The sequence below is a fragment of the Eschrichtius robustus genome, chromosome 17 (genome assembly GCF_028021215.1).
Source record: "Eschrichtius robustus isolate mEscRob2 chromosome 17, mEscRob2.pri, whole genome shotgun sequence".
Classification (NCBI taxonomy): Eukaryota; Metazoa; Chordata; class Mammalia; order Artiodactyla; family Eschrichtiidae; genus Eschrichtius; species Eschrichtius robustus.
Genome location: NC_090840.1, coordinates 3,949,204 through 3,975,941, shown reverse-complemented (window position 1 = coordinate 3,975,941; position 26,738 = coordinate 3,949,204). Strand labels below are relative to the sequence as shown.

General features: G+C 40.0%; 1 protein-coding gene and 1 pseudogene across 1 annotated transcript in view; both read right to left on the bottom strand.

Annotated features, from left to right (window-relative positions):
- LOC137751009 (uncharacterized) overlaps positions 1-12,697 on the bottom strand; it is a 70,918-nt pseudogene extending 58,221 nt beyond the window's left edge.
- Positions 12,698-17,150: 4,453 nt separating this feature from the next.
- Positions 17,151-26,738, bottom strand: part of RP1 (RP1 axonemal microtubule associated) — a 65,901-nt gene continuing 56,313 nt past the window's right edge. Inside the window, exons 7-9 of the mRNA XM_068525575.1 lie at positions 25,930-26,562; positions 25,077-25,251; positions 17,151-22,951 (exon numbers count right to left, since the gene is read on the bottom strand). Coding sequence (XP_068381676.1) covers positions 17,325-22,951; positions 25,077-25,251; positions 25,930-26,550 — 6,423 coding nt within the window. The 5' untranslated portion in view covers positions 26,551-26,562 and the 3' untranslated portion in view covers positions 17,151-17,324. The remainder of the gene's footprint in view (positions 22,952-25,076; positions 25,252-25,929; positions 26,563-26,738) is intronic.

Below are 26,738 nucleotides of genomic sequence, written 5' to 3'. Positions count from 1 at the left end.
TAAATTGAGGAAGAAATTGTTAAGCAAAAAGGAACCAGCACTTGATGATCTGGAAAATTCTCAACCTATCCAGATATCCTGTTCTGGAAACAGAGCCAAGGGCCTGTGACTTAGGATCCACTCAGCCATCTCAGCAGAAGCCAGGAATAGAGAAGGAGTTATCCAGGAAGAGATCCGTGGAGAACGCTTGTGTCTAATGATGTGAACACCCATGACATCCACTGAAGACCAGCAAGGTTTTCAAGAATTTCATTCCAGCAGATGAAAAGGGAAGAAATGGGATGAAATAAAGGAAGCATGACTCTGAGGGCAAAGATGGTGGAGTCACTGCCCTGGTGGGCTGAGGGGGCAGGGCTTCCACCCTGGGGGGCCATGAGGAGGGGGCTGCTGCCCCAGCAGGGCCCAGAGAACAAAGCAGTAAACCGCAGAGGATTATTCCAGGCCCTTAAATCTAATGGAATTTGCCCTGCTGGGTTTCAGACTTGCTTGCGACATGTGACTGCCTTTTTCCTTCTAATTTCTCCCATCTGGAATGGGAATATCTAGTCTATGCCTGTCCCACCATTGTAATTGGGAAGCAGATAACTTGTTTCCTAGTTTCATAGGTCTGTGGATGGAGAGGATTTTGGGCCTGAGATAGATTACGCCCAGTGTCTCACCCATATCTGATTTAGATATCAAAAAAGGGATTCCAAACTTTTTGAGATGATTATATGATATTATATGATAGGTGATATTTTGGACGTAAGTTGATGCTGGCATGATTAAGACTTTGGGGAATGTTGGGATGTGATCAATGCATTTGGCATACGAGAAAGGCATGAATTTCCAGAACCAAAAGGAGAACTACTGTGAGTTAAACTGTGTCCCCAAAAAGATATGTTCAAGTTCTTACTCCTGGTACCTGTGAATGTGACCTTATTTGGAAACAGGATCGTTGAAGATGTAATTAGTTAAGGTGAAGTCACACTTGAGTAGGGCAGGTTTAGTCTTTTAAAAAGAGAGGAGACACAGAGACAGAGACAGAGAGAAGAATGCCAGCAGAGATTGCAAATACGCAGCCGCAAGCTGAAGAATTCCAACTTCTAGCATCCAGAACTATGACAGAATAAATTCCTTTTTTGCAAGCCATTCTGACTATGTTAATTGTTACAGCAGTATTCGGAAACTAATACAAAAAGTGACTATATATGCAAACTGTGCTACCTAAATGAATACAACTCAGCAATTAAAAGACATAAACTACTGATACATAGAAAAATTCGGATGAATATCAAGCTTTATGCTGATTAAAATCCTAGTCACAAGAGTATACACTTTACAATTGCCACAAGAAGTTCTAGGAAAGGCAACCTTATCTGCAGTAACAAAAAGCAAATAAGTTCTTTCTTAGGGCTAGGGATGGTGGAATTTTCTGCAAAAAGCGTGAAGAAACAATTCGGAATGACAGAAGTATTCTATGTCTTGACTGAAGTGCTAGTTCTACAGGTGAACTTGATTGTCAGCTCATCACACTGTAGACTTAAAATATGTGCATTTTGTTTATATAAGTTATACCTGAATACACTTGATTGTTTTAAACAGCGATAAACAAAAACTTGTAAAAGCCATAACTTAAACTGGTTAAGTTGGGGTTAAAAAAAAAACTGCCACACAAATGAAAAAGGATTAATTTCTTTCATTTGCAAGCAGCTCGTACAATCAATAAAGCAAAACTAAACATGGATTTCACAACAGAAAAATGGGCAAGAATACAAATAAGAAATTCATTAAAACACACACACAAGTAGCAAAGAAACAGAAAATATGCTCAACTTCCTTGTAACTAAAGAAAGGCGAATCAAAACAAGACATGGCTTTTCATGTATCAGATTGGCAAAATCTTTAGTTTTAGAATATCTAGTGCTGTGAGAGTGAGCCTTCTCACACACTGTTTGGCCTCATGTAGTTTCCTGTACCCCTTTTGAAGGGCAATTTGTCAATATCTATGAAAATTCACAATTCACATACCCTTTGATCTAACAGTCTTACTGCTATGATCTACTGTACAAATATACTCACAAAGATACCAAACTATGTGTAATAAGAACATTTTTCAAAAGACTCCTTGGAAGAGTGAATATTTGGACACAGCCATATATCTTTTACTACAAAATGAGTCAAAGAAATAATGAAACAGCCAAAATGAAATGCTACACAATACAACAATTTTAAAACAATGACTAGAAGATGGTGGAGGAGTAAGACGTGATCACCTGCCTCCCCAAAATACATCAAAACTACATCTACATGTGGAACAACTCCTACAGAACACCTACTGAATGCTGGCAGAAGACCTCAGACTTCCCAAAAGGCAAGAAACTCCCCACATACCTGGGGAGGGCAAAAGAAAAAAGAAAAAACAGAGACAAAAGAATAGGGATGGAACCTGCCCCTCTGGGAAGCTGTGAAGGAGGAAAGGTTTCCACACACTAGGAAGCCCCTTCGCGGGCAGAGACTGCGGGTGGCGGAGGGGGGAAGCTTTGGAGCCACGGAGGAGAGCGCAGCAACAGGGGTGCAGAGGGCATAGCGGAGAGATCCCCGCACAGAGGATCGGTGCCGACCAGCACTCACCAGCCCGAGAGGCTTGTCTCCTCACCCGCCGGGGCGGGCGGGGGCTGGGAGCTGAGGCTCAGGCTTTGGAGGTCGAATCCCAGGGAGAGAAATGGGGTTGGCTGCATGAACACAGCCTGAAGGGGGCTAGTGCGCCACGCTTAGCTGGGAGGGAGTCTGGGAAAGAGTCTGGAACTGCCGAAGAGGCAAGAGACTTACCTACAACCTACAACCAAGATTACTCTACCCAGCAAGGATCTCATTCAGACTCAACGGAGAAATTAAAAACTTTACAGACAAGCAGAAGTTAAGAGAATTCAGCATCACCAAACTAGCTCTAAAACAAAGGTAAAGGAACGTTCTCTAGGCAGGAAACACAAGAGAAGGAAAAGACTTCCAATAACAAACCCAAAACAATTAAGAAAATGGTAATAGGAACATACATAGAGATAACTGCCTTAAAGGTAAATGGATTAAATGCTCCAACCAAAAGACATAGATGGGCTGAATGGATACAAAAACAAGACCCGTATATATGCTGTCCTCAGGGGACCCATTTCAGACCTAGGGACACATACAGACTGAAAGTGAGGGGATGGAAAAAGAAACTCATGTAAATGGAAATCAAAAGAAAGCTGGACTACCAATTCTCATATCAGACAAAATAGACTTAAAAATAAAGACTATTACAAGAGACAAAGAAGGACACTACATAATGATTAAGGGATCAATACAAGAAGAAGATATTACAATTGTAAATATTTATGCACCCAACAGATGAGCACCTCAATACATAAGGTAAATGCTAACAGCCATAAAAGGGGACATTGACAGTAACATAATAATAGTGGGGGACATTAACACCCCACTTTCACCAATGTGAAAGATCATCCAAAATGAAAATAAATAAGGAAACACAAGCTTTAAATGACACATTAAACAAGATGGACTTAATTGATATTTATAGGACGTTCCATCCTAAAACAGGAGATTACACTTTCTTCTCAAGTGCTCATGGAACATTTTCCAGGATAGATCATATCTTGGGTCACAAGTCAAGCCTTTGTAAATTTAAGAAAATTGAAATTGTATCAAGTATCTTTTCCGACCACAACGCTATGAGACTAGATGTCAATTACAAGAAAAAAATCTGTAAAAAATACAAACACGGAGGCTAAACAATACACTACTAAATAACCAAGAGTTCACTGAAGAAATCAAAGAGAAAATAAAAAAATACCTAGAAACAAATGACAGTGAAAACACGACGACCCAAAACCTATGGGATACAGCAAAAGCAGTTCTAAGAGGGAAATTGATAGCAATACAATCCTACCACAAGAAACAAGAAACATCTCAAATAAACAACCTAACCTTACACCTAAAGCAATTAGAGAAAAATGCCCCAAAGTTAGCAGAAGGAAAGATATCATAAAGATCAGAACAGAAATAAATGAAAAAGAAATGAAGGAAATGATAGCAAAGATCAATAAAACTAAAAGCTGGTTCTTTGAGAAGACAAACAAAATGGATAAGCCATTAGCCAGACTCTTCAAGAAAAAAAGTGAGAAGACTCAAATCAATAGAATTAGAAATGAAAAAGAAGTAACAACTGACACTGCAGAAATACAAAGGATCATGAGAGATTACTACAGGCAACTATATGCCAATAAAATGGACAACCTTGAAGAAATGGACAAATTCTTAGAAAAGCACAACCTTCCGAGACTTAACCAGGAAGAAATAGAAAATATAAACAGACCAATTAGAAGCACTGAAATTGAAACTGTGATTAAAAATCTTCCAACAAACAAAAGCCCAGGACCAGATGGCTTCACAGGCAATTCTATCAAACATTTAGAGAAGAGCTAACACCCATCCTTCTCAAACTCTTCCAAAATACAGCAAAGGGAGGACCACTCCCAAACGCATTCCACGAGGCCACCACCACCCTGATACCAAAACCAGACACAGATGCCACAGAAAAAGAAAATCACAGGCCAGTATCACTGATGAACATAGATGCAAAAATCCTCAATAAAATACTAGCAAACAGAATCCAACAGCAGATTAAAAGGATCATACAGCATGATCAAGTGGGATTTATCCCAGGAATGTAAGGATTCTTCAATATACACAAATCAATGTGATAAACCATATTAACCAATTGAAGGAGAAAAACCATACGATCATCTCAATAGATGCAGAAAAAGCTTTTGACAAAATTCAACACCCATTTGTGATAAAAACCCTCCAGACAGTAGGCATAGAGGGAACTCACCTCAACATAATAAAGGCCATATATGACAAACCCACAGCCAACATCGCCCTCAATGGTGAAAAACTGAAACCATTTCCACTAAGATCAGGAACAAGACAAGGTTGCCCACTCTCACCACTATTCTTCAACATAGTTTTGGAAGTTTTAGCCACAGCAATCAGAGAAGAAAAAGAAATAAAAGGAATCCTAATCAGAAAAGAAGAAGTAAAACTGTCACTGTTTGCAGATGACATGATACTATACATAGAGAATCCTAAAGATGCCACCAGAAAACTACTAGAGCTAATCAATGAATTTGGTAAAGTTGCAGGATACAAAATAATGCACAGAAATCTCTGGCATTCCTATACACTAACAATGAAAAATCTGAAAGAGAAATTAAGGAAACACTCCCATTTACCACTGCAACAAAAAGAATAAAATACTTACCTAAGGAATAACCCTACCTAAGGAGACAAAAGACCTGTATGCAGAAAAGTATAAGACACTGATGAAAGAAATTAAAGATGATACAAACAGATGGAGAGATATACCATGTTCTTGGTTGGAAGAATCAACATTGTGAAAATGACTATACTACCCAAAGCAATGTACAGATTCAATGCAATCCCTATCAAACTACCAATGGCATTTTTCACAGAACTAGAACAAAAAATTGCACAATTTGTATAGAAACACAAAAGACCCCAAATAGCCAAAGCAATCTTGAGAAAGAAAAACGGAACTGGAGGAATCAGGCTCCCTGACTTCAGACCATACTACAAAGCTACAGTAATCAAGACAGTATGGTACTGGCACAAAAACAGAAATATAGATCAATGGAACAGGATAGAAAGCCCAGAGATAAACCCATGGACATATGGTCACCTTATCTTTGATAAAGGAGGAAAGAATATACAATGGAGAAAAGACAGTCTCTTCAATAAGTGGTGCTGGGAAAACTGGACAGCTACATGTAAAAGACTGAAATTAGAACACTCCCTAACACCATACACGAAAATAAACTCCAAATGGATTAAAGACCTAAATGTAAGGCCAGACACTATAAAACTCTTAGAGGAAAACATAGGCAGAACACTCCATGACATAAATCACAGCAAGATCCTTTTTGACCCAACTCCTAGAGAAATGGAAATAAAAACAAAATTAAACAAGTGGGACCTAATGAAACTTAAAAGCTTTTGCACAGCAAAGGAAACCAGAAACAAGATGAAAAGACAACCCTCAGAATGGGAGAAAATATTTGCAAATGAAGCAACTGACAAAGATTAACCTCCAAAATTTACAAGCAGCTCATGCAGCTCAATATCAAAAAAACAAAAAACCCAATCCAAAACTGGGCAGAAGACCTAAATAGACATTTGTCCAAAGAAGATATACAGATTGCCAACAAACACATGAAAGGATGCTCAAGATCACTAATCATTAGAGAAATGCAAATCAAAACTACAATGAGGTTATCATCTCACACCAGTCAGAATGGCCATCATCAAAAAATCTACAAACAATAAATGCTGGAGAGGGTGTGGAGAAAAGGGAACCCTCTTACACTGTTGGTAGGAATGTAAATTGATACAGCCACTATGGAGAACAGTAGGGAGGTTCCTCAAAAAACTAAAAATTGAACTACCATACGACCCAGCAATCCCACTACTGGGCATATACCCTGAGAAAACCGTAATTCAAAAAGAGTCATGTACCACAATGTTCACTGCAGCTCTATTTACAATAGCCAGGACATGGAAGCAACCTAAGTGTCCATCAACAGAAGAATGGATAAAGAAGATGAGGCACATATATACAATGGAATATTACTCAGCGGAATTGCGTTATTTGTAGTGAGGTGGATGGACCTAGAGACTGTCATACAGAGTGAAGTAAGTCAGAAAGAGAAAAACAAATACCGTATGCTAACACATATCTATGGAATCTAAAAAAAATGTTTAAATAGTTCTGAAGAACCTAGGGGCAGAACAGGAATAAAGACACAGACATAGAGAATGGACTTGAGGACACGGGGAGGGGGAAGGGTAAGCTGGGATGAACTGAGAGAGTGGCATGGACATATATACACTACCAAATGTAAAACAGATAGCTAGTGGGAAGCAGTTGCATAGCACAGGGAGATCAGCTCTGTGCTCTGTGTCCACCTAGAGGGGTGGGATAGGAAGGGTGGGAGGGAGATGCAAGAGAGAGGAGATGTGGGAATATATGTATATATAGCTGATTCACTTTGTTATAAAGCAGAAACTAACAAAACATTGTAAAGCAATTATACTCCAATAAAGACGTTAAAAAGAGAAAAGAAAAGAATGACTAAAGCAATATATGGCACAATTTGAATACTACATTCTCAAGTTTGTAAGTAAAAAGGATATCCACAGATACATTTACACATGCTAACAAATGCATTTAAAATTTAGGGGGAAATTGGAACCATCTTGGAGTAGAATTTAGAAGATGGAGCTGGGGGCAGGTTGATTTTTCATTTTATTTTTGTCTCCTCTTTTTGATTTTTATCATGTGCCATATTTCATTTACCTTCTTAAATAGGCAAATATGTAAAAGGAAAAATAGATATAACTTTAAATAATGAATTGTCTATTATAGATGAAGGGCTCTTTAGGAGTATCGGGATATAGGAAAATTGCATCTGAATTCTTCCAAAACAAAATGTTTTGAACTTGTGGTTATAAAAATCCTCTCTAGAATTATCCTTTATATTCTCAGAGTTCCTTATCATCACTTTCCAAGTGTTCTTCCCAGTAAACTATTAGCAATTCACAGACCAAAAATAAATAAATAAATATAAATATAGTAAAATAAATAATTTATATATATATATATATATATATATATAGTCACCTACAAGCAGTGCCAAACAGGAAGGACAGAAGCACTCCTAGAAGACAGCATGTTAGGACAGAAGCACTCCTAGAAGCCCCACACTAAATTGTATATCTCTGGCCACAGAATGACACAACTTTAAAATTTTTTTTATTTTATATTGGAATATAGTTGATTAAAAATGTTGTATTAGTTTCAGGCATACAGCAAAGTGATTCAATTATACATGTACATATATCTATTCTTTTTCAAATTATTTTCCCATTTAGGTTGTTACAGAGTACTGAGCAGAGTTCCCTGTGCTGTACAGCAGGTCCTTGTTGGTTATCTGTTTTAATATAGCCGTGTGTAGGTGTCAATCCCAAACTCCCAATCTATCCTTCCCCCACATGCTTCCCCAGTAGCCATAAATTCATTCTCTAAATCTGTGAGTCTGTTTCTGTTTTGGAAATAAATTCATTTGTATCATTTTTTTAGATCCACGTATATGACTTTTCAGTTAATTTGTATAGTATCATTGTGAGGAGTAGAGAATGGGAGAACCTTTGAGGTCCACGCTGAACCACCTTGAGATCCACACTTTGAAACTATGTTTTAGATGAGGTAACAACCTCTCCATCTCAGTTTCTTCATTCAGAAAACAGAAGTTATACACTCAGGTTTTTATGAGAGCTATACAAGATTAAAATTTGTTAAGCACATAGTACAGTATCTGGTGCATGAAAATCACTTAACAAAGGAAAGTTATTATCATTGTAATCGCTGTAGAATTACCTCTTTTCTATAAAGTAGACCACGCCTTTGCAGCAAGGGCAATATCACTCCCAAAGGAGGAAAACTGGTTCTTGGAGGATGAAAAGCTTAAATATTGCAATGGTGTGTGGCTCTTCTAAACTCCACCCTACCCAACAAAGTATTATTCCTTAGTACTTAATTTCTCTCACTAGTAGAAGGCAATAATGAAAAAAAAAATAGTTGGGGAAGAATGAAATAGGCTAGTAACTCACTTAAGAATTATGTATAAATGCTGTTATCAACTTTATAAATTTCAAAGAATAAAATGTTTACATAAATGAAAGTTAATCTCCTGAAGTACGAAGTTAGAGAAATAGTGCCTGTTTCTGTCTACACACCTGAATGATTGCAATTCGTGCACATAGCAGTAAGAAACATGGAAGAAAGGGGATCAGCCTCACGACATAGTTATGTATGTCACTGGATGACAGTGGTGTCTATAAGGAAATTTATATTGGTGGTTGTTAGCCAAATATAAACCACAAATACTTGTGATTAAACCATTGGAAATCTTATTCCAAGCAAGGCAACAAAAAGAGTGTTGCATCGCAGCTACTACTGTTTGAAGAAGACTGATTGTGTGAAATCAGAAGTAGCCGTAAAATAAATAACTTCTGAGTAGTAGGAGACATAGAACTAATGGAAGAGAAATGTTTCTCTAGTCCTGCCAGAAAAGCCTTTCTTTTAGCTTTCTGCCCCTAAGTAGCAAAACGCCACCGTGAGAGTCCAAAACAATGATGGACGGCTTGACACATGGGCAGGGTCGCTGTGTGTGGTTCTCTGTGGCACTCGTCTGCACACTGCCTCTGAGCACTGAGCTGACTGGGCTCCCGTATCTCTTCATGGTTTCTATTTACACCCGGAGTATCAGGCCCAAGGCTACTTCCCTGGCTGCGTACTTGGCAGTGGTGGAGAACTCCAAGTTAGGCACTCAGGGCTTTGGTCTCCAGCTGGTTGAGCAGGTCTTGAAGAGGGAAACAAAAGAAGATAGACTAACAGAGCAATTTTGAAAGAGAACAAAGTTGGAAAATTTTGCACTACCTGGTTTCAAGGCTTATTATGAAGCTACAGTAATCAAGACAGTGTGTTTTGGCATACAAAAAGACACACAGATCAATGAAATAAAATAGAGAGCGCAGAAATACTCCCACACATACACGGGTGAATGATTTTCAACAAAAGTCTAGACTTTTCAATTCCAAATTCCAAGTATTTCAATGGGAAAAGAATAGTCTTTTCAACAAAGGGTGATGGAATAATTGGATATTCATATGAAATAAAATGAACCTTGGCCCTTACCTACTACCATATACAAAAAATAACCTTAAATGAGTCAAATAGACCCAAGATAAGAACTAAAACTGTAAAACTCCCACAAGAAAACAGAAAGTCTTATCATTGGGCAGAGATTTCTTAGATAGGACTTGAAAGATATAAACCATATCTCTTAGAAAATATATAAAAAGAAAATAAATAGAATTGTACCATAATTTAAAACTTCTGCTAACTGAAAGTCTCACCAATAAGAAAATTAAAAAGCAAGCTACAGACTGGGAGAAAATATGTGCAAAACATAGATCTGAATACGTTACACCCACAGCGTATAAAGAACTCTTACCACTCCAGGACTGCAAAGACCCAATAGAAAATAAGATTTGAAAAGACACTGTGCCATAAAAGACATATGAATGGCAAACATCAATAGTTATTTGGGAAATGCAAATTAAAACCACAGAGATATCACTAAACACAAACTAGAATGGTTAAAATTTAAAAGATGATAACACCAAGTGCAAGCAAGAATACAGAGCAACTGGAATTCTTATACATTGCTGGTGGGGATGTGAAATGGTACAGCTACTTGTGAAAGCCGTTGGCAATTTCTGATAGAGTTAAATATACAATTACCATACATCCTAGCAAGTTCACTGCTAGGTGTTTACCTAGGAGAAATAAAAACATATGTCCTGTGAAAAGACTTGTACATGAATGTTTATATAATTTACATTCATAATTGCCAAAATCCAGAAATAACTCAAGTGTCCTTTAATCGGTGAATGGATAAACAAATTGTGGTATATCCATATAATGGCATACCATTCAACAAAGAAGAAAAACAAACTGTTGAATCAAACAACAATATTAATGAATCCCAAAAGCATTTTGCTAAGTGACAGAGGCAGACATCAAAGATTACATACCAGGGTTCCCTGGTGGTGCAGTGGTTAAGAATCCACCTGCCAATGCAAGGGACACGGGTTTGAGCCCTGGTCTGGGAAGATCCCACATGCCGCGGAGCAACTAAGCCCGTGTGCCACAACTACTGAGCCTGTGCTCTGGAGCCCGCGAGCCACAACTACTGAAGCCCGCACGCCTACAGCCCGTGCTCCGCAACAAGAGAAGCCACCGCAGTGAGAAGCCCGCACACTGCAACAAAGAGTAGCCCCCGCTCGCCGCAACTAGAGAAAGCCCTCGTGCAGCAACAAAGACCCAATGCAGCCAAAAATTAATTAATTAATTAATTAGTTTTTTTTAAAAAAGATTACATATCATATGATTATACTTACATGAAATTCCAGGAAAAATACTATAGCAACAGAAAGCAAATCAGTGGTTTCCAAAGGCCTGGCAAAGGGGAAGGGGACTGACTGCAAAGGGGCACAAAAGAACTTTTGGGGGTGATGGACATGTGCTATACCTTAATAATAATGGTAGTTATATGGCTGCCTATCTCAAAAGCCATTAAATTGTAGACTTGAAATTGAGGGGTTTATTGAATGTAAATTATATTTGAATAAGGTTTATTTTTTTAAATGATTAAAAAGGAAATACAAAAGAAAATTAAGAGATTAAATCAGAGGTTCATCATCTTCAGAGGATATTCATAGTAGGATTTCTAAAATGAAAGAACAAAGAAACAGAAGGGAGGGGGGGGAAATCAAAGAAATAACATAAAACAAATTCCAGAACTGAAGAATATGGGTACTGAATGCTTAGTATAAAAAATGAAAACAATGCCTAAATCAATGTGCATCTATGTTAAATTTCAGAATACCAGAATAAACGGAGGGTCCTAAAAGCTTTTGGGAAAGGGAGGGTGGGGAAGTTACACACATAGAAGCAGGAACGAGAATGGCTTAGCACTTTTCACACTGGGATTAGGAGACAGAAGACAAATGAAAAATGCTATTTCCAACAGGTAATGCTACATCATTTTTATCAATTAAGCATGAGAATAGAATAAAGGCAGTTCCAAACATCTAAGACACGAAAAGTTCCTCCATGCATTCTTCCTTATACACCATCAGAAAATTCGTTCCATCAAAACTGAGGCCTAAACTAATAGTAAGATATGGGTTTCAGAAACAGGACATCCAATACCGAGAAGGAAACGAGATTCCCAGGATACTGCTGAAGGAAAGCTTCAAGCTGATGGCTGTGCGGCAGGCCTGGAGATCAAACAGTCCGCTTTGGATGAGGAGGGGTCCGGTGAGGTGAGAGGGGGCTTTATGAAGAAAGTCTCCAAGACAACTAATGTCCCCAAGGGAAAAAAAAAAATGGTCCAATGGAAGAACTGATACGCACTTCTATGATGATAGGGATTTACCACCATGGAAAAGGATTTGGTAATGAATGAGCAGTAGTCAGTTTTAAAGTTCAGGGAAAACAAAGAATAGTTCAAGAAAGGAAATATAGTCAGAATACACTAAGAGGTTCATTTCAGGAATAATATTTGCATGGTAATCAAAATAAAAATTCAGAATAGTGATTGTTTTTTTAATTATAACATTATTGGGAGGGACAGAGACAGGAAGTAGAAGGTGGGAGGTGGAGGATATCAACAGACAGACAAAATCTAAAACTGAAAAAATACCAGTATCTTAGACATACATAAATAGAAGAAAGAGCTAAAAGTTTTAAAGGTAAATGCCTCTGTGGAGTGGAAATTATGTACGTAAAGGGTCGGAAAGTGGTCTACATTTTTTTATTTTGAGCCTTGTATTTCTACCTGATTTTTAAAAACTATTTATACATGTATAATTTTAATTAAAAAATTAAAATGCAAGGGGAAGGGTTTGTCATCCAAAGAAGTAAAACCTCTGAGCCGGCTCACCTGCAGTGCAGGCCCACCTCTGGCGCTAGTTCCTTTCGCCCGGCAGAAACCAGCGGGCACGGCTGCATGCGGTGCCTGCAGTGCCTGCAATTAGGCAGTCACTGTGGATGGACCCCATTCCCACCGCACTCAAGGCCACTCAAGGGTTAAGTCAGTTCCTTCGACACATTCCACATTCTTCGTATCAGTCAGCTTAAGCCCATCTGTTGACCCCCGTCAAGGTCTACATTATAATTACGCCCGGTGGACTGCCAATCACGCTACCTTCCCTATGAACCTCCGGAAGGAAGAGAGCACCACCCTGAACCCCACAAGGCCATCCTATACCATAACCTCTGGAAGGCTGACAGGGGGAGCGTAGGTTCTGTGACACGCAGGACAAGAGTTCAGCGTGCACACTGGTGCATACTAGTGGGTGAATCGGGCGAAAGTAAGGAAAGGCACAAAACAACAAAACTAGAGAGCTTTCCGCTGGCCCAAGTCATTCTTCACGTAATTACTTTATCTTTTTGACTGAGAATTTCCACTGTCTAATCGTCCTGTGTTTAACTGTGACTGTAAAAGAGTTCCCGATATCATACAAATGATGTGGAACTGGGGTTCCACAGGGGACCCTGCGCTTCCCTGCGGGAAGATCCTGCGCTCCCCTGCTCGCACAGACACACCAAGACTAAAACTACACACAGAGCGATTATCTCTGAGAAAGCCCTGGAGGCTAGGGGGACAGGTGTTCTACAACGAAGGGTATAAATAAGAAAAGACCACTTCAAGTCAGGTGGGAGGGGCAGAGATGCGGTCTAGTCAGAACCCACCCCCCAGCCCCGGTGTGGCGACCCCCAAGTGTGAGGGACGTCCCAGCCATGGAGGTCCCCCCGGGGAGCAAGGCGTGCAAGCCCGGGTCGAGCTCCCGAGCCCAGGGAAGCCGCCCCAGGCAACAAGCACCGCCCCCCCCCCACCCCTGGCTTTTAACAGCAGAGCTGACACCCGGGAGAAGCCAGCTCTGCTCTCGCGGCGCTGCTCCAGGTCCCGGCACCGAGGCGGCAGCTTGAAAAGCGCTGGGTCCCGCACGGAGAGTCCCTGGCGAAAGGTGCCTTCAGGGGGGCCGGACGGGGGGCACCGCCTCCGGGGGCCGCGAAACGTAGCCGGGGCTCCGGGCCAGGCTCTGGGCCTCGAGCCTCACAGCCACTCTCGCCAGAGCCTCTCCGCCGTCTCACGAGGCGGCTCCTCACGGGGCCCCATTTTACGGAGGAGGAAGCCGACAAATCGAGCGCCGCCCGCCTGGACCACGGCGTCAACTCCCCAGTCTAAACCTTGAAGATGGGACACGGGTTGCGTATCACTGAGAGGTGACAGCTTCATGCGAGAGCGACCCCTACCCGCCGGGCCAACAGCTCGCTACCTGAGCTTCCGCTCGACGTCGGGGTCCGTCTGCTTTTTGCTCCCACTCTCCCCAGGCTTTCCTTGGCGCCGGCTCCGAGGATTCTTGACAGCCGGCGTTCCCCGCCGTAGCCCCTCCACTTGCGGACTTAGACTCCTTGCTAACAGTGCCTTTCCTTTCATTGCGAACACTTCTATACCTCCGGGCTTTAAGACCTGGGGCTGCCTGCACAACTGGGTCCTCAGCTCTTTGAAGCGGCAGCAAACAGCCCCCGGACTGCCCCCCCCGCCCCCCACCCCGGGCCTGAGGCGCCGCAAGTGCTCCCGCGAGCCCGGGAAGCCTCCCCCGAGGGGCCCTGAGCTCCCGGCCGCACGGGGCACAGCTGCCATCTGGTGGGCGCAAGCAGGAACTGCATCAGCCCGCCCTGGGGCCATTCCCCTGAACGCAGCAGGCTAGCGCCCCTTCCTCTGCCGCAAGCACTTATCTCGAAGGCGGGCAGGTCTGGGCAATATTCTTAAATTTCCTCTAATGTCTCATTTGGTCTTCTAAATTTCACAGCGTTTCAAGGTTTTTTTTAATGTAAGCCTTGTGGAAAAAAAAATTCTTTGAATGTTTAAAAGAAAAAAATCATTTTCACGTTCTTTTAAAGATGATTGGAATATTGCTTCAAAAAATATAAGAAATTTAGTTCTATCCTTCAGCATCTTTACATAGCTTTCTACATGTATGGATTCGAATAAAGAGCGCTCAAAAGCACTTCTTATCCATTCAACACACATTTACTAGGTGCTTACCACGTCCCAAGTAATACGCTAGATCTGGGATATCAACATGAGTAAGACCTGGTTCCAAAGCTCAGACAGAATTCAATGCCTCTGAACATGTTCATTTTAGACAAGTACATTACACAGTCATGTATTACCCATTCATATCTGTCACTCCCAATTTCTTCTTCCCAATATCGTCTGGGTCTCCTAGGACATCATTTGATGTAGTATTACTAAAAACCATATGCTACATGCCACATTTTCCTAAAAACTCCTCGTTGTTGTGAGTGATTTCCCCAATCTCCTTGGTACATCTAAATATCACTCCTTCCAAATTAAAAAGAAAAATAATTTCCTTGTCTCTCTGCTCTGGGGAGAGTGCTAATAATTTTTAAAACATCTTACTCCTTCTTCCTCACGCGAGAAGAAAAAAAATGTAGTAAAAATAGCATTGACTTTCAAGCACAAAGGGACTGGGTTCAAATCCTGACATATGTACTGTGCACCACTGACAAAAGTACTCTACCTCCCTGCTTCTGGGTTCTCTCATCTATAAAAAGGGAGCAACAAAGCCAAACTCACAGCATCTTTGTGAGGAAGGGTTACAGATAATAAATCTGTAAGATTACCATAGCCCCTGGTATACAGTTAGCACAACTTTAGTGTTAATTCTCCTCCCCTTTCTATCACAGGCATACTTGGGAGATACTACAGGTTCGGTTCTAGACCACTGCAATAAAGTGAATGTCACAATAAAGCAAGTCATACAAATTTTTTTGTTTCCCTATACACATAAGTTATGTTTACACCATAGCCTATTAAGATGTAATAGCATTACATCTTTAAAAAATAATATACATGCCATAATTTTAAAATACAAAGCAAAAAAAATTGCAGTAGTATTATCAAAGATCGCTAATCACAAATCAACAAATATTAATAATGAAAACGTTTGAAACAATGCAAGAATTACCTAAATGTGACACAGAGACACAAAGGGAACACGTGGAAATGCTGGAAAAATGTGCCTGACACACTTGTTCGACACAAGGTTGCCACCAACCTTCAATCTGTAAAAAACGCAGTATCTGCAAAGTACAGTAACGCTAAGTGCATGTATATCTCCACAGTTTTAGCCCTCTTATTTTACCAAAATTTCTCATTGCTCATTAAAGAAGCTTACATAACATTACAACTTCCATATTTCAATTAGAAGAGTGCATCACAATGTAGAAAAGTCCTACTCTATGTAGAGGTAGACTTCCTCTGGTTAAATAAATAGCAACTCATAATTTTTTATGGATTTATGACTCATGCTGAACTGAAACCAAAGGTATTCCTTATATAGGTAATTACTTTTAGTTCCCCAACGCCAAATTCATGTTATTTTAGCACCTCCGTGTGTGGCTCCAAAAACATTAATTTTTCTATTTTGAGTCAGTTCCAGACAAGAGACATAAATTTCCACGTTTTATAAGACTTGTTTCTATACCATCAAATAGTCATGAAGAACAAGGAAACTTAAAAGATTCCCTGGTTAAGCCCCAGGCAAAAATAACAAGTATTCAAGAGACAATTTATGGTTCTTAGTCTAATCAAATTTATTTATCCTTCTAAGCAACATGTTTTTATTTATATCTAATTAAATATTTTATTAATGCAGGTGGACACAGAAAGAAATCTGTCAAGTTCCTCTCCACATCAGTTCTTTTTCAATTTTGAGAACTCTGGGTGAAGTCACCTTTCTCTTTTCTTTTCCAAGTTAAATCATTCCAGTTCCTTTCATTTTTCTTCACAGAGCATGCCTTACACTTTTCCATTTTTTTCTGACCTATCTGAATTTCTTGACATTTTACTAATGTTTAAGAGATCATTAATTTCTACGCAAAGTACTGGAGAGCCAGCTTAGTAGTAGAGCATCTTTTTCTAGTCATGAGGAAAAACAGTGAATCCTCTCCCATGGAAATACTTGCAAGTACATTAGACAGATGTTCTGAGGAAACTAGATTCAACACATTTGGCACACACACACAAAAAAACTTATGAGATTGTTGTTGAGATCTTACAATCATACTTTTATCAAATCAGCAGTTAAAATTAATAAATGAAGTAATCTGAGGCTATGTCTATTCCATTAATTCACCAATACCTTCAATACACATTTTGCACTAAGCTGACAACATAACAAAAAGGAGGGGATATAATTCCTGTCCTCAGGGCATTTATGATGTCTTAGGAGAAAAATAGCAGAAACAAGAAATTATACATGCTCAAGAAAAAAACACAGAGAAACTTCAAAAATAACAGAATAGAAACTGAGTCTGTAATTGCTGAAAAAATGAAGAACACAGAAATGATGAAAGTCAAGTTGGATAATCCAGTGGCAAGATTTCTAGGGTAAGCTCATTTTGAAGAAGTGGCAAATTCTTAGAGGTTATCTAATCCACATCCATCCCATGTGCTTCATCTTTCTCATGAAGAAAGGCCGTGCTGATATTGAAATGAGAGAGCTTCTCATTCATCACGGCTTTCAAGATCAGTTCAATTTAATTAGTTTTCCTCTTCCCAAATGAAAAGATTTTCATCTTCAAAAATATAAAATATTTCTAATATGCTTCTGTTGCTGATATCTAAGGATGCCTCAACTTGGCAAAATAGGTAGTCTTGGCCAAGCGTTTCAAAGGTGCAATGATAGTTATTTTCTCTTACTACTTGGTTGAGATTTGTTCTTGAGTTCTGGAATCTGTTATTTAGTACGTTGTTATTCTCATCAACTACTTCAAAGATTTCACTTGTCTGATTTCCGGTGTTCTGTGTATTTGAATTCACATGACCCACAACTAGCAACACTGTGTGCAAGAAATTCTTTAAATATGATTGAAACTTATTTAAATTATTTTCTTCCTCTAAGCCCAAAAAGTTAATTCTTTTTAATTTTCTCCTTTTACCCATCAAGTCAAATGTGCTATTAAAATAAAGCCAATCAAATGTACTGCCAATGGCATCATCAATAAATGCTTTTCTACTACTTGCTTTATTGTTCTTATCTCTGAACATGTTTTTGTTTGACTGTAGTAAACATGGGTGTATTTTCATCCATAATTGGAGACTCAAAGAATTTTCAATATCAGAATCTTTGCAATATGCGAACCCTCGGTGTTCCTCATTGACAGGCTGGTTAATAACAGTTAGTATTGGGCAATGTTGACCACAAATATTATAGAGTTTATCCAAAGAGTCACCTTCCTGAAGTGCACTGTGAATTACATTATTACCAGGCAATGGTTGGTTTTTAATAGTATCATCAGAGACAGGATGGACTTTGTTACCAGCAGATGTGAAGACATGAGTGACAGATGTGCATACTCTCTCTGACCTATGATTACCCTTCTCCTCTGCATGGTGGTTTCGTATTCTCTCCTGAGAACAAGTTTTATTTTGAACATCCAGCAAATCCTCGTGAAAAGGCTCAGAGTCGCTACAATGAGGCATGTTAAAATAATTGCATCTCAGTTCAGGAGGTTGAGTCAGTTCCTCCAGTTCTGAAGAGGACAGTTCAGCCATGTTTGGGCCTGGGGCTAAATTTCCAAAATGTGAATATGGTACCTCATTGCTGTTATTATCAAGTAGAGTATCCACTGATGTGGTGTCTGCATTGCCATACATGCCAGAATTTTCGAGGGATGATACTCTTAGCAAATGATTTTCTTTCAGGAGCCACTTGCCCTTGTCAATCAGTACCCCCTCTTCCATGTCTCTGAGAATTCTGTTATGACCATTTTGTTCAGTACCATGTTCCACAATGTCTTCCCCATGGTAACTGGCCCTCACATTATTAAAATCACATTTATCTCGCCTTTCCTCCTGAAATTTCTGCAACACAGTTGAATTACTAGATACCTGTTCAGAAGCGCCAAATGACTGACCTTCAGAATCATAAAGGCCTACTTTCCCAGCACCCCGAAATTCCATAGAATCAAAAGGACAAACCTGAGATGTGTGTGTAGACCCATAAAAAAAAGATGGTTTCATAATCTCTGCTTTACCATAAAGTTTTTCTATTGTCCTTTTAACAAATCCTTTATTATATTCTTTCTCTTGGGCCATCTCCTCACCACCGTCACTGAGGCCATCACTGGATGTTTTATATGACTGTTCATTCTCACTGTCTTGTCTATAATCTGACCAATCAGAAGTCCCTGACCTTTTGAAGTCATTTTTAAAATTAAGGGGAGACTCTGCAAAACTTCCAGTTTCCATGCTTTCCACCATCTTTTTTACTCTTATTTCAGTTTCTCCTTCAATGAGCTGCTTTTCAGTATTTTGCTTAGAATCATAGCAAAATACTAAAGATGGTGGTGTTGCCAGCCTCCTACTGATTGTCTCACAAATGACACCATTCCTTCCTTCTTCTTCTGTAATGTTCCTGCTAGAGACTTTGATCAATTCCAAATTTTTACTAGCCTCTAACTCCTTTTGGATCAATTCTTCAGTAGCTCGCTCTCCTGAATTTACCTTTGTAGTAAAGGTATCAGTGTTCTGGTTTTCTAATTCTTCAGAAGATTCCAATTCTGAAATGTTTCTTTCACTTGATGTCATGCTGTTGGTTATTGAGCCTGGTTCTTCAGAAGTCTTTGAGTCTTCCTTATCAAAAGATGTATATGCATTTTTATCCTGAAATTTCTTTAATGAACAATTTTTAAATTCATCTAGAGAACTATGTTTCCTATGAAGTTCTGGTTCAGTTGCATCTTGGAAAAAGCCACCATGGCTTAAATTACTGACATTTTGGTGTGACACCAATATACTAAAGCCATGTTTACACCCAGTGTCTGCCAAAATATTTAGGTCTTTCTGAACTTCACCAACTCTTTCTAACTCTTCGGTCAATTCCAAATTATCAGTATATGTGTTTTCTTTGGAATTTAAAAAGTCACTGGTATTGCAGACTTTGATGGGAATGTAGGCCTCATCAACCGGGCAAGCCGTCTCACAGATACGGTTTTCATCATAAGCACAAGCCTTATGAGAAGACACAGTGTCAGTAAGTGAAGAGACCTCTCCTAGGAAACAAGCCTTATTCATGGAGGTCTGATCCGTGATACAGCCATCACGGGGGAAAGAATTATCACTGAGGTTCCAAGTCTCTTTTGGAGGATAAGTCTTATTCACAGTGCACATCTCACATGGAGAGCAAGTCACCTCTGAAACACAGACTTCAGAGACACTGTCCTCACTGGCAGAACAGCCTCCATCTAAAGAGGAGATTTTCTGTGTTTTCTCATTTTCAATGCATTTAGGAACTATCTGAATGTTGGGTGTAGAACAATTTGCAGAAAGATCTATTGGAACCATGTCCTGTTCTTTCTCAGTGAGTCCAGAGTGATTTGTGGTTGATTCCACTAAACTGGCAACAGCAGCCTTCAAGTCATCCGCTTCCTCTGTGACGGCAACGTGCTTCAGAACCTCCAACAACGCAAGTATTTCTGAAGTTCTGCTGGTAGTCTTGTGAGCATCACCTCGACAGAAGCTGTTCATACCTCCCTTTAGGTTTAGCACCAGGAGCCAAGCTAGAAGAACATTAGTGGATGAATTATATATCAGAGAAGGAAAGGGAATATCTGCAAGTGAACCTGGCATTTGAACAACTCCATTCTGAGTCTTGTGACTACTAGGAACTAAAGCTTGCAGTTGGCGAAGCAACCAGACTGGTAACAGGTGTTTTGGAGTGTCCTCTTCCATAAGATCTACTTGAATGGCAGCCTCTACACTTTGCCCTTTTGTAGCTAGGTTTATGTCTTTGTAAACAAGGCTTACCTCTTGTCCTGACTTTTCAGCAGATACCTGACTTTTAGTATTAGCATCATCAATAGCTGACTGTGACAAAGTACAATATTCATGAATGGAAAGCAAGTAAGCATCCTTCAGAGATTCAACCTGGCTCCCATAGAGATCTTTGGTAAGTTCTTCACTGTTATCTTTGTCAAAAGATGTACTGACCTCTTTCCCTAGATTATCTCCTGTCAAACTGGCATTTTCAGTTATATGTTTATTACCTTCCAGGACAAAATTATTTCCTTTTCCAGAACTTTTGTGGGAATTATTTCTTGGAAAACAACTGTTGTTATAACCTACCACACTCCTTTCCTTTGTGCATATTGGAGCTGACTGTCTAGGTTGCAAAGCTGAATCTGAACTTATGTTCTGCAACCATCTCTGTACATAATTTTGAACTGAATGATGGGTAATAGCCTCAGGAAAAACAGCTTTTTTCAAAGAAGCTAAGGAATTTGCCCTGGTTGCGACATGTTGTTTACTTACAATAGTATCTGATTTCAACCTATCCCCTTTTTGTTTTTTCTGGCTTCTTAAAGTTATGTGTGAACTATTAACTTTTGAAACTAAACTCTTCTTTGACGTTCCTCTCAAATACCAAGATGCTCTTTCTGCTTGAGGCTGTGGTCCACAAAAAGCATTGGGTTTCTGCTCAAGAAAGTTAAACATATGAAATAAATTTTGATTTTCAAAAGTATTTTTGCAATATCTAAATTCATTATGGGAAAACACTTTTTCTCCTTGACCAATTTCTCTTTTTGTAGGTCCTCCTAAGTTTACTTTGTTTAGTGGTCTGGATTTTCTTTTGGCTAAAAGTCCCTGAACCTTAGGATTATGAATAGTATTTAATTTATTTCTAGGGAGATTCCTGGAATTCACAGCATTATTACTTTTGGAAGAAAAATAATTTGATTCAATTACCATATCACTTGCATGGAGGTCTTTCTCACAAAGTATCTCTCCTTTAAGGGGACTACGTGAATCTTGCAGTATGGTTTCCTGTGCAATTCTACCTCTTGTGTTTATTCTCTTACTCTTCCTGGGGATTCCTTTCCTTGCAATCTCCCCACCCTGATGCTTGGAATTTATCACATGCTGCTGAGATTTCATCTTCTTTTTGCTGGCAACAGATGATGAAATCTGCTTTTCATTTTCTGGAATTTCTGTTAAACCACACTGAGAAAACTCACTAATTAGTTTTTCAATTCTTGTGGTGACAGTAGAGGATCCTACTGAAGCTGGGGTGTCTGAAATAGTTTTGTCAGTTCCAGAGTTGTTACCTGAAGAATGAGTTGCACCTGCTAAAAAAGGACTGGATCTATCATTGGTGTTACCATAAGTTCTTAAATTCTTGACACTAGTTTTGTTGTCTGCTGTTACACTATCAACTATACCTTCCTCCACAACTGAGTTTTCTGACGTAGTCTGTGGCAAGCCATTATTATGGGACATCTCTAACATCTTCTGACTTGTAATTTCTACAACACCAGCGCTTAGTGCGTTTGATTTGAGCAGTCTGCTTTCCTTTTTTCTTTCTAAAGATGACTCTACCTGCTCATTGTTAGCAACTTGAACAAGTACCGGTCTGTTGGATACTGATGACATTTTACTGCAAGAATGTGTGAACATGTGATACTCAGATTTGTTTTCCCCATCTTTCCTTTCTTCACTATAGGAAAACTGCCCAATCATTTTCTCTTGCACTTCAGTTTCAGATACTAAGGTCACACTCCCTATCACAGATTTCTTTTGCCTGACTCTCCTTGGTCCAGGTGTAGGGGGCCTATAAAAATGATGTTTAGCTTGATCCTGAGTTCCCTGGGTGGCATTTGTGTCCATAGCAGCATTCTCCCAACTAGCAGAATTGCAAGTTTCAGTATCCTGATCTCTCATTGGACTGTTGATCTCCTCTGCCAAACTGCCCTCTTGATTATTGCCTTTCTCCAGAGGTGAGACATCTGCAGACAATGAACATGCTGTAATCTTTAAACCAGATGATCCATCATCTGTTCTTCCTGGGACACTGCTTATCTCACTCTTTTCATCATTATTAGAAAGATCAGCTCTACAGACAGTGGTTGTCCATTTTATGGTTTCCTCCTCTTTTATCTTGAATCGAACTTTCATCTCAACTGTCATAGTGCCATCTTGATTAAAAATAATCGATTTCTCAACATCATCTTCAGAAGGATATATCAATAAATTCTGAGAATCATTTTTTTCTAAGGCCAAGTAATTTTCAGAAGCAAAAGAATGGTCTGAGTAGCAATCATTACTCTGCATTTTGTCAGAAGAAACAGAATAAATTTGAGACCTTGGGCTTGAAGGTACATGTGTGCTCACTTCCAGATTTTAAAAGTAAAAGATGCCCCACATCAAAATATAATGTGGAAGACAGAGAAGTTATAAATATCCAATAGAAGAGGCAGCAAAGAAAGAAAACAAAAAATAGTTAGTATGAAAAATACCATATTTTCTAAATTTCATAGTAAGATGTTGTTAATAGGTTTCTCACCTCTATATATTCATTGGTCAATTTAGTTCACTGTAATATCTGGTACACTTCTACAAACTACTCTTTAAAAGAAAACTTATAACTCTACTTCAGTGAGGAAATTCACAGAATTTTAATCTTAATGAGTTTACTAAGGCAATTTTAAAAAGGAAAGTATAAAGTAGAAATTGCTAAGGATTCTAGCAAAAATAAAGAGACTTTTGTGGGATTTGGTTTTGTTGTTTTATTCTGTTCACCAGTACTGAAATTGGGGTCTAACCAAGTGCTGCTTATCTATTCATATAAGCAAGTAATAATTTACAGTGGTATTCATTTTCCTACCTGTGTATATCAAAGAGAGATATCTACACCATTATGAAAGTAAAAACATTTTTAGAATTTATTTTAAAGGCTAGGTTAATCTAGTAATAATTATTAATTTAGCATTCATTTTGTATAATCAGTGCATTTAATTTAATAGCAGTCACAAAAGAGAAAAGAGCTAGTCAAAGACCCAGATATCTAAGTATTTTTTTTAACGTGTACCTCTAGAGATAACCTCGGAACTCATGCTTTCTAAATTCAGTCAAATTAGTAGTTTGTATAGATGTGCACATGCTTACCATCAATTAAATACCTTTAGCTTCAAAGTATAAGCCCAGAGATACTTCCTCTTATTTTTAGTATACTTTCACCAAAATTATAAATGAAAATGTCTCACTCATCATTTTTTAAAGTAAAACTTAACAAAGCCCTCAGATTCCCTGAAGCCATTAAAAATCACGCTCAGAAACCCACATCAGACAGAAGACAATAAAATCATTTTGATGAAATGACCAAGGTGAACTAGCTCTACCCTGCACATCAGATACTGGGCAGCTGATGCCTACGAAATAGACACATGAACAATTGCCTATTTAGTATATCCATGAAATAACTAAAGAACGACAGTAAGGAACAGTTGAGTCTGCCTAGTTTAGCAATAAGTAAAGGAATTAACACCACTTAAAATGTGTATCATTCCATGTTTACATAAAATAAAAATTAAAAAGGAAGTGTAAATGGCAATCAACACGTTCGCATGGAGCTAAAATACTGAGCACTGTGAATAATGAGATTAGCTCTGCCTGAAAAGGGAATTTACAGCCTATCCCACACTCTTGGGTGTCAAGAGGCACTCCTCCTCCCCTATCCAAAGGATAACGTCTCATTGGACGGCACTTCCTAAGGAACTATCAACCCAGAGTACTGTTAACCAGCATGAACTGGCTATACGAACCTTTTTTTTAATAAACAAAAAGTGGATTTAAGGGCCTGTGATTTTTACTGGAATAACTTCAGAAAGTAGAGCATGTATGTAGTTAGAGGTTTCTTTTTTTTGTTTAGTTTTGGCCACGCAGTGCGGCATGCAGGATCTTAGTTCCCTGGACAGGGTTTGAACCCGTGCCCTCTTTTCTGCAGTGGAAGCGTGGAGTCCTAGCCACTGGACAGCCAGGGAATTTCCAGAGATTTTTTTTTAAATACATCGATCAACTAACCTGAGCTCAGCTATGATCTGCATAGTATTATTTAGAGAAAACTCTGCAACTACCAGAGTGTCACTTACACATATTCCACAGAATTTAGAATTCCTCCCTAAATCAAGAAATGGTGGCACTTCGATCTTTTATCTAGGTATTAGATGCAAAAACAAAAACAGAGAACAAACAAAAAAATAAACCTCATCAATTTAAACAGATATATCATTGACTGATTTCAAAAAAATCTTTTAAAAAAATTATCAGATGATCTCTATGACTCTCTCCAGCTACAAATATAACGAATTTCAGTTTAGAATGTTTTGATCCTCTCCTTTGCTGTGATGAAGGAAATTGGTCATTTAAGATGAATTTTTGTTGTTGTTGAGATTAAAAAAAAAAAAAAAAAAAAAAATTCAGTGCTAAAAATAAAGGCTATATATTTAAGTGACTTACTCTTTCTGCTTTCTGACCTAGCATTTCCCTTGGGGTACACACGGTGAGAGATAATCCCCGGTACTCTAGCAGGAAGCAAGTACTTTTGGATGTCATAATTTCCTGGTTTAAATGGCTCCCTTCCTGCTGCCACCACAGCTCCAGAGCTCAGGATCACAGCCTGGAGACTGGGGACCTAGGGGGAAAAAATCAGAGTTATGGTCCTGACATGAGCAGCATGAAGTTTCGTTCTTTCCATACGGTGAGTTTATAACTGATTAACTCAACAGCCTCCTGGGTTTGAAAGTGATAATCACTCACCACTCACTGGGCACCAAATGACGTATACAAAATACCGAAGAACCAAAGGGGAGGGGGGAAGGGGGTGTTAGACCAACGCCCGTCTTCAGCCCACAGCTGGCACAGCCCGACCGGTCTTCTGCCATCGTAACCAAAGAAACCTTTAAAGGATACACAGCACTGCCCCTGTCCTCCCCCCCCAAGCATCCAGCTGGGAAAGGGCCTGACAGACACGCCAGCACCGGGAAAGTGACACGCAGGTCACAGGAAAAGCTTTCTGTACCCAACAGAATGTCACTCTTGGCCACGCCTTTTCAAGAAATAGCGTCAAGACAGATTCTGTGCCGACACATTCTATAACGCGAGGCTCGGGGAACTGGGCGTGCGAGGAAAAAAAAAGAGGCCCACGGGACCCACGCCTCGTTGCATTGACCTGGAAACGAAGAACAGCCACCGGGGGGAGCCATCGCCCTCCATGAGCAGGGAGCATGCACGCACGCACACACGCACACGCACAGGCGCGGGAAAAGCCTTCCTTCCCCGGGGGCGCCATCACGTCCCTCACGACGCTCACCTTCCTTCCGTCCGTGGCGTAGAGCTTGGTCACCGGGCGCTGCATGACCTCCGTCAGGTGCTGCAGAAAGACCTCGAAGCTCTGCGTGACCCTCCTGCTCAGGAAGACTGCGCGCCCTGTCTTCGGGTCGCCATTCCTGAAGACCACAATCCGCCGCGGCGCGCGCAGCATGCCGGGAGCGGCGGGAGCGGCGGCGGCGCGTGCGCGCTGCGCGTGCGCACTGAGGGCCCGGCTGCTGAGCCAGGGCCGCGGCCGCCGGCGGGCCTTGTCCAGGTCCACTGGCTGCATCTTCCTGCCGTGGGAGCACAGGTACGAGTGGCCGTCCTCCAGCTCCTCCAGGCGCGTGATGCTATGCCTTCCTCGGGGGGTGCTGATGTTCCTCACCCCGAAGGGTAGGGGCACCTTCCCCGACAGGTTATCCAGCAGAGCATCCAATGTCTTGAAAGAACGAGGGTTCAGCACCACCCGGACGCCGCCAAATTGCGGGTCTCCGCTCTTGTAGAAACTGATCCTTTTGGCCACGACAGGCTGAGTGACGCCCAGCTGGCGAGGAGAAGGAACCTGACCTTCAGAAGAAATCCGACGAATCATGGAAAAACTGGTGGAAGGAGTTTCATTCATTTTGGTTGAGACCTGGAGAGGGAAGAAAATTATTCATCTTCACACCGTGAAGAATAGGTGCTAATGCGAAAGCCAGCTACCGATAGCTCTTCCTCGAATTTCATTCATTCATTCATTGATTCATTCATTATACCTACCTATTTTGAAAAATAACTTTCGGGGCTTAAAATAAGACATAGGGCTTCCCT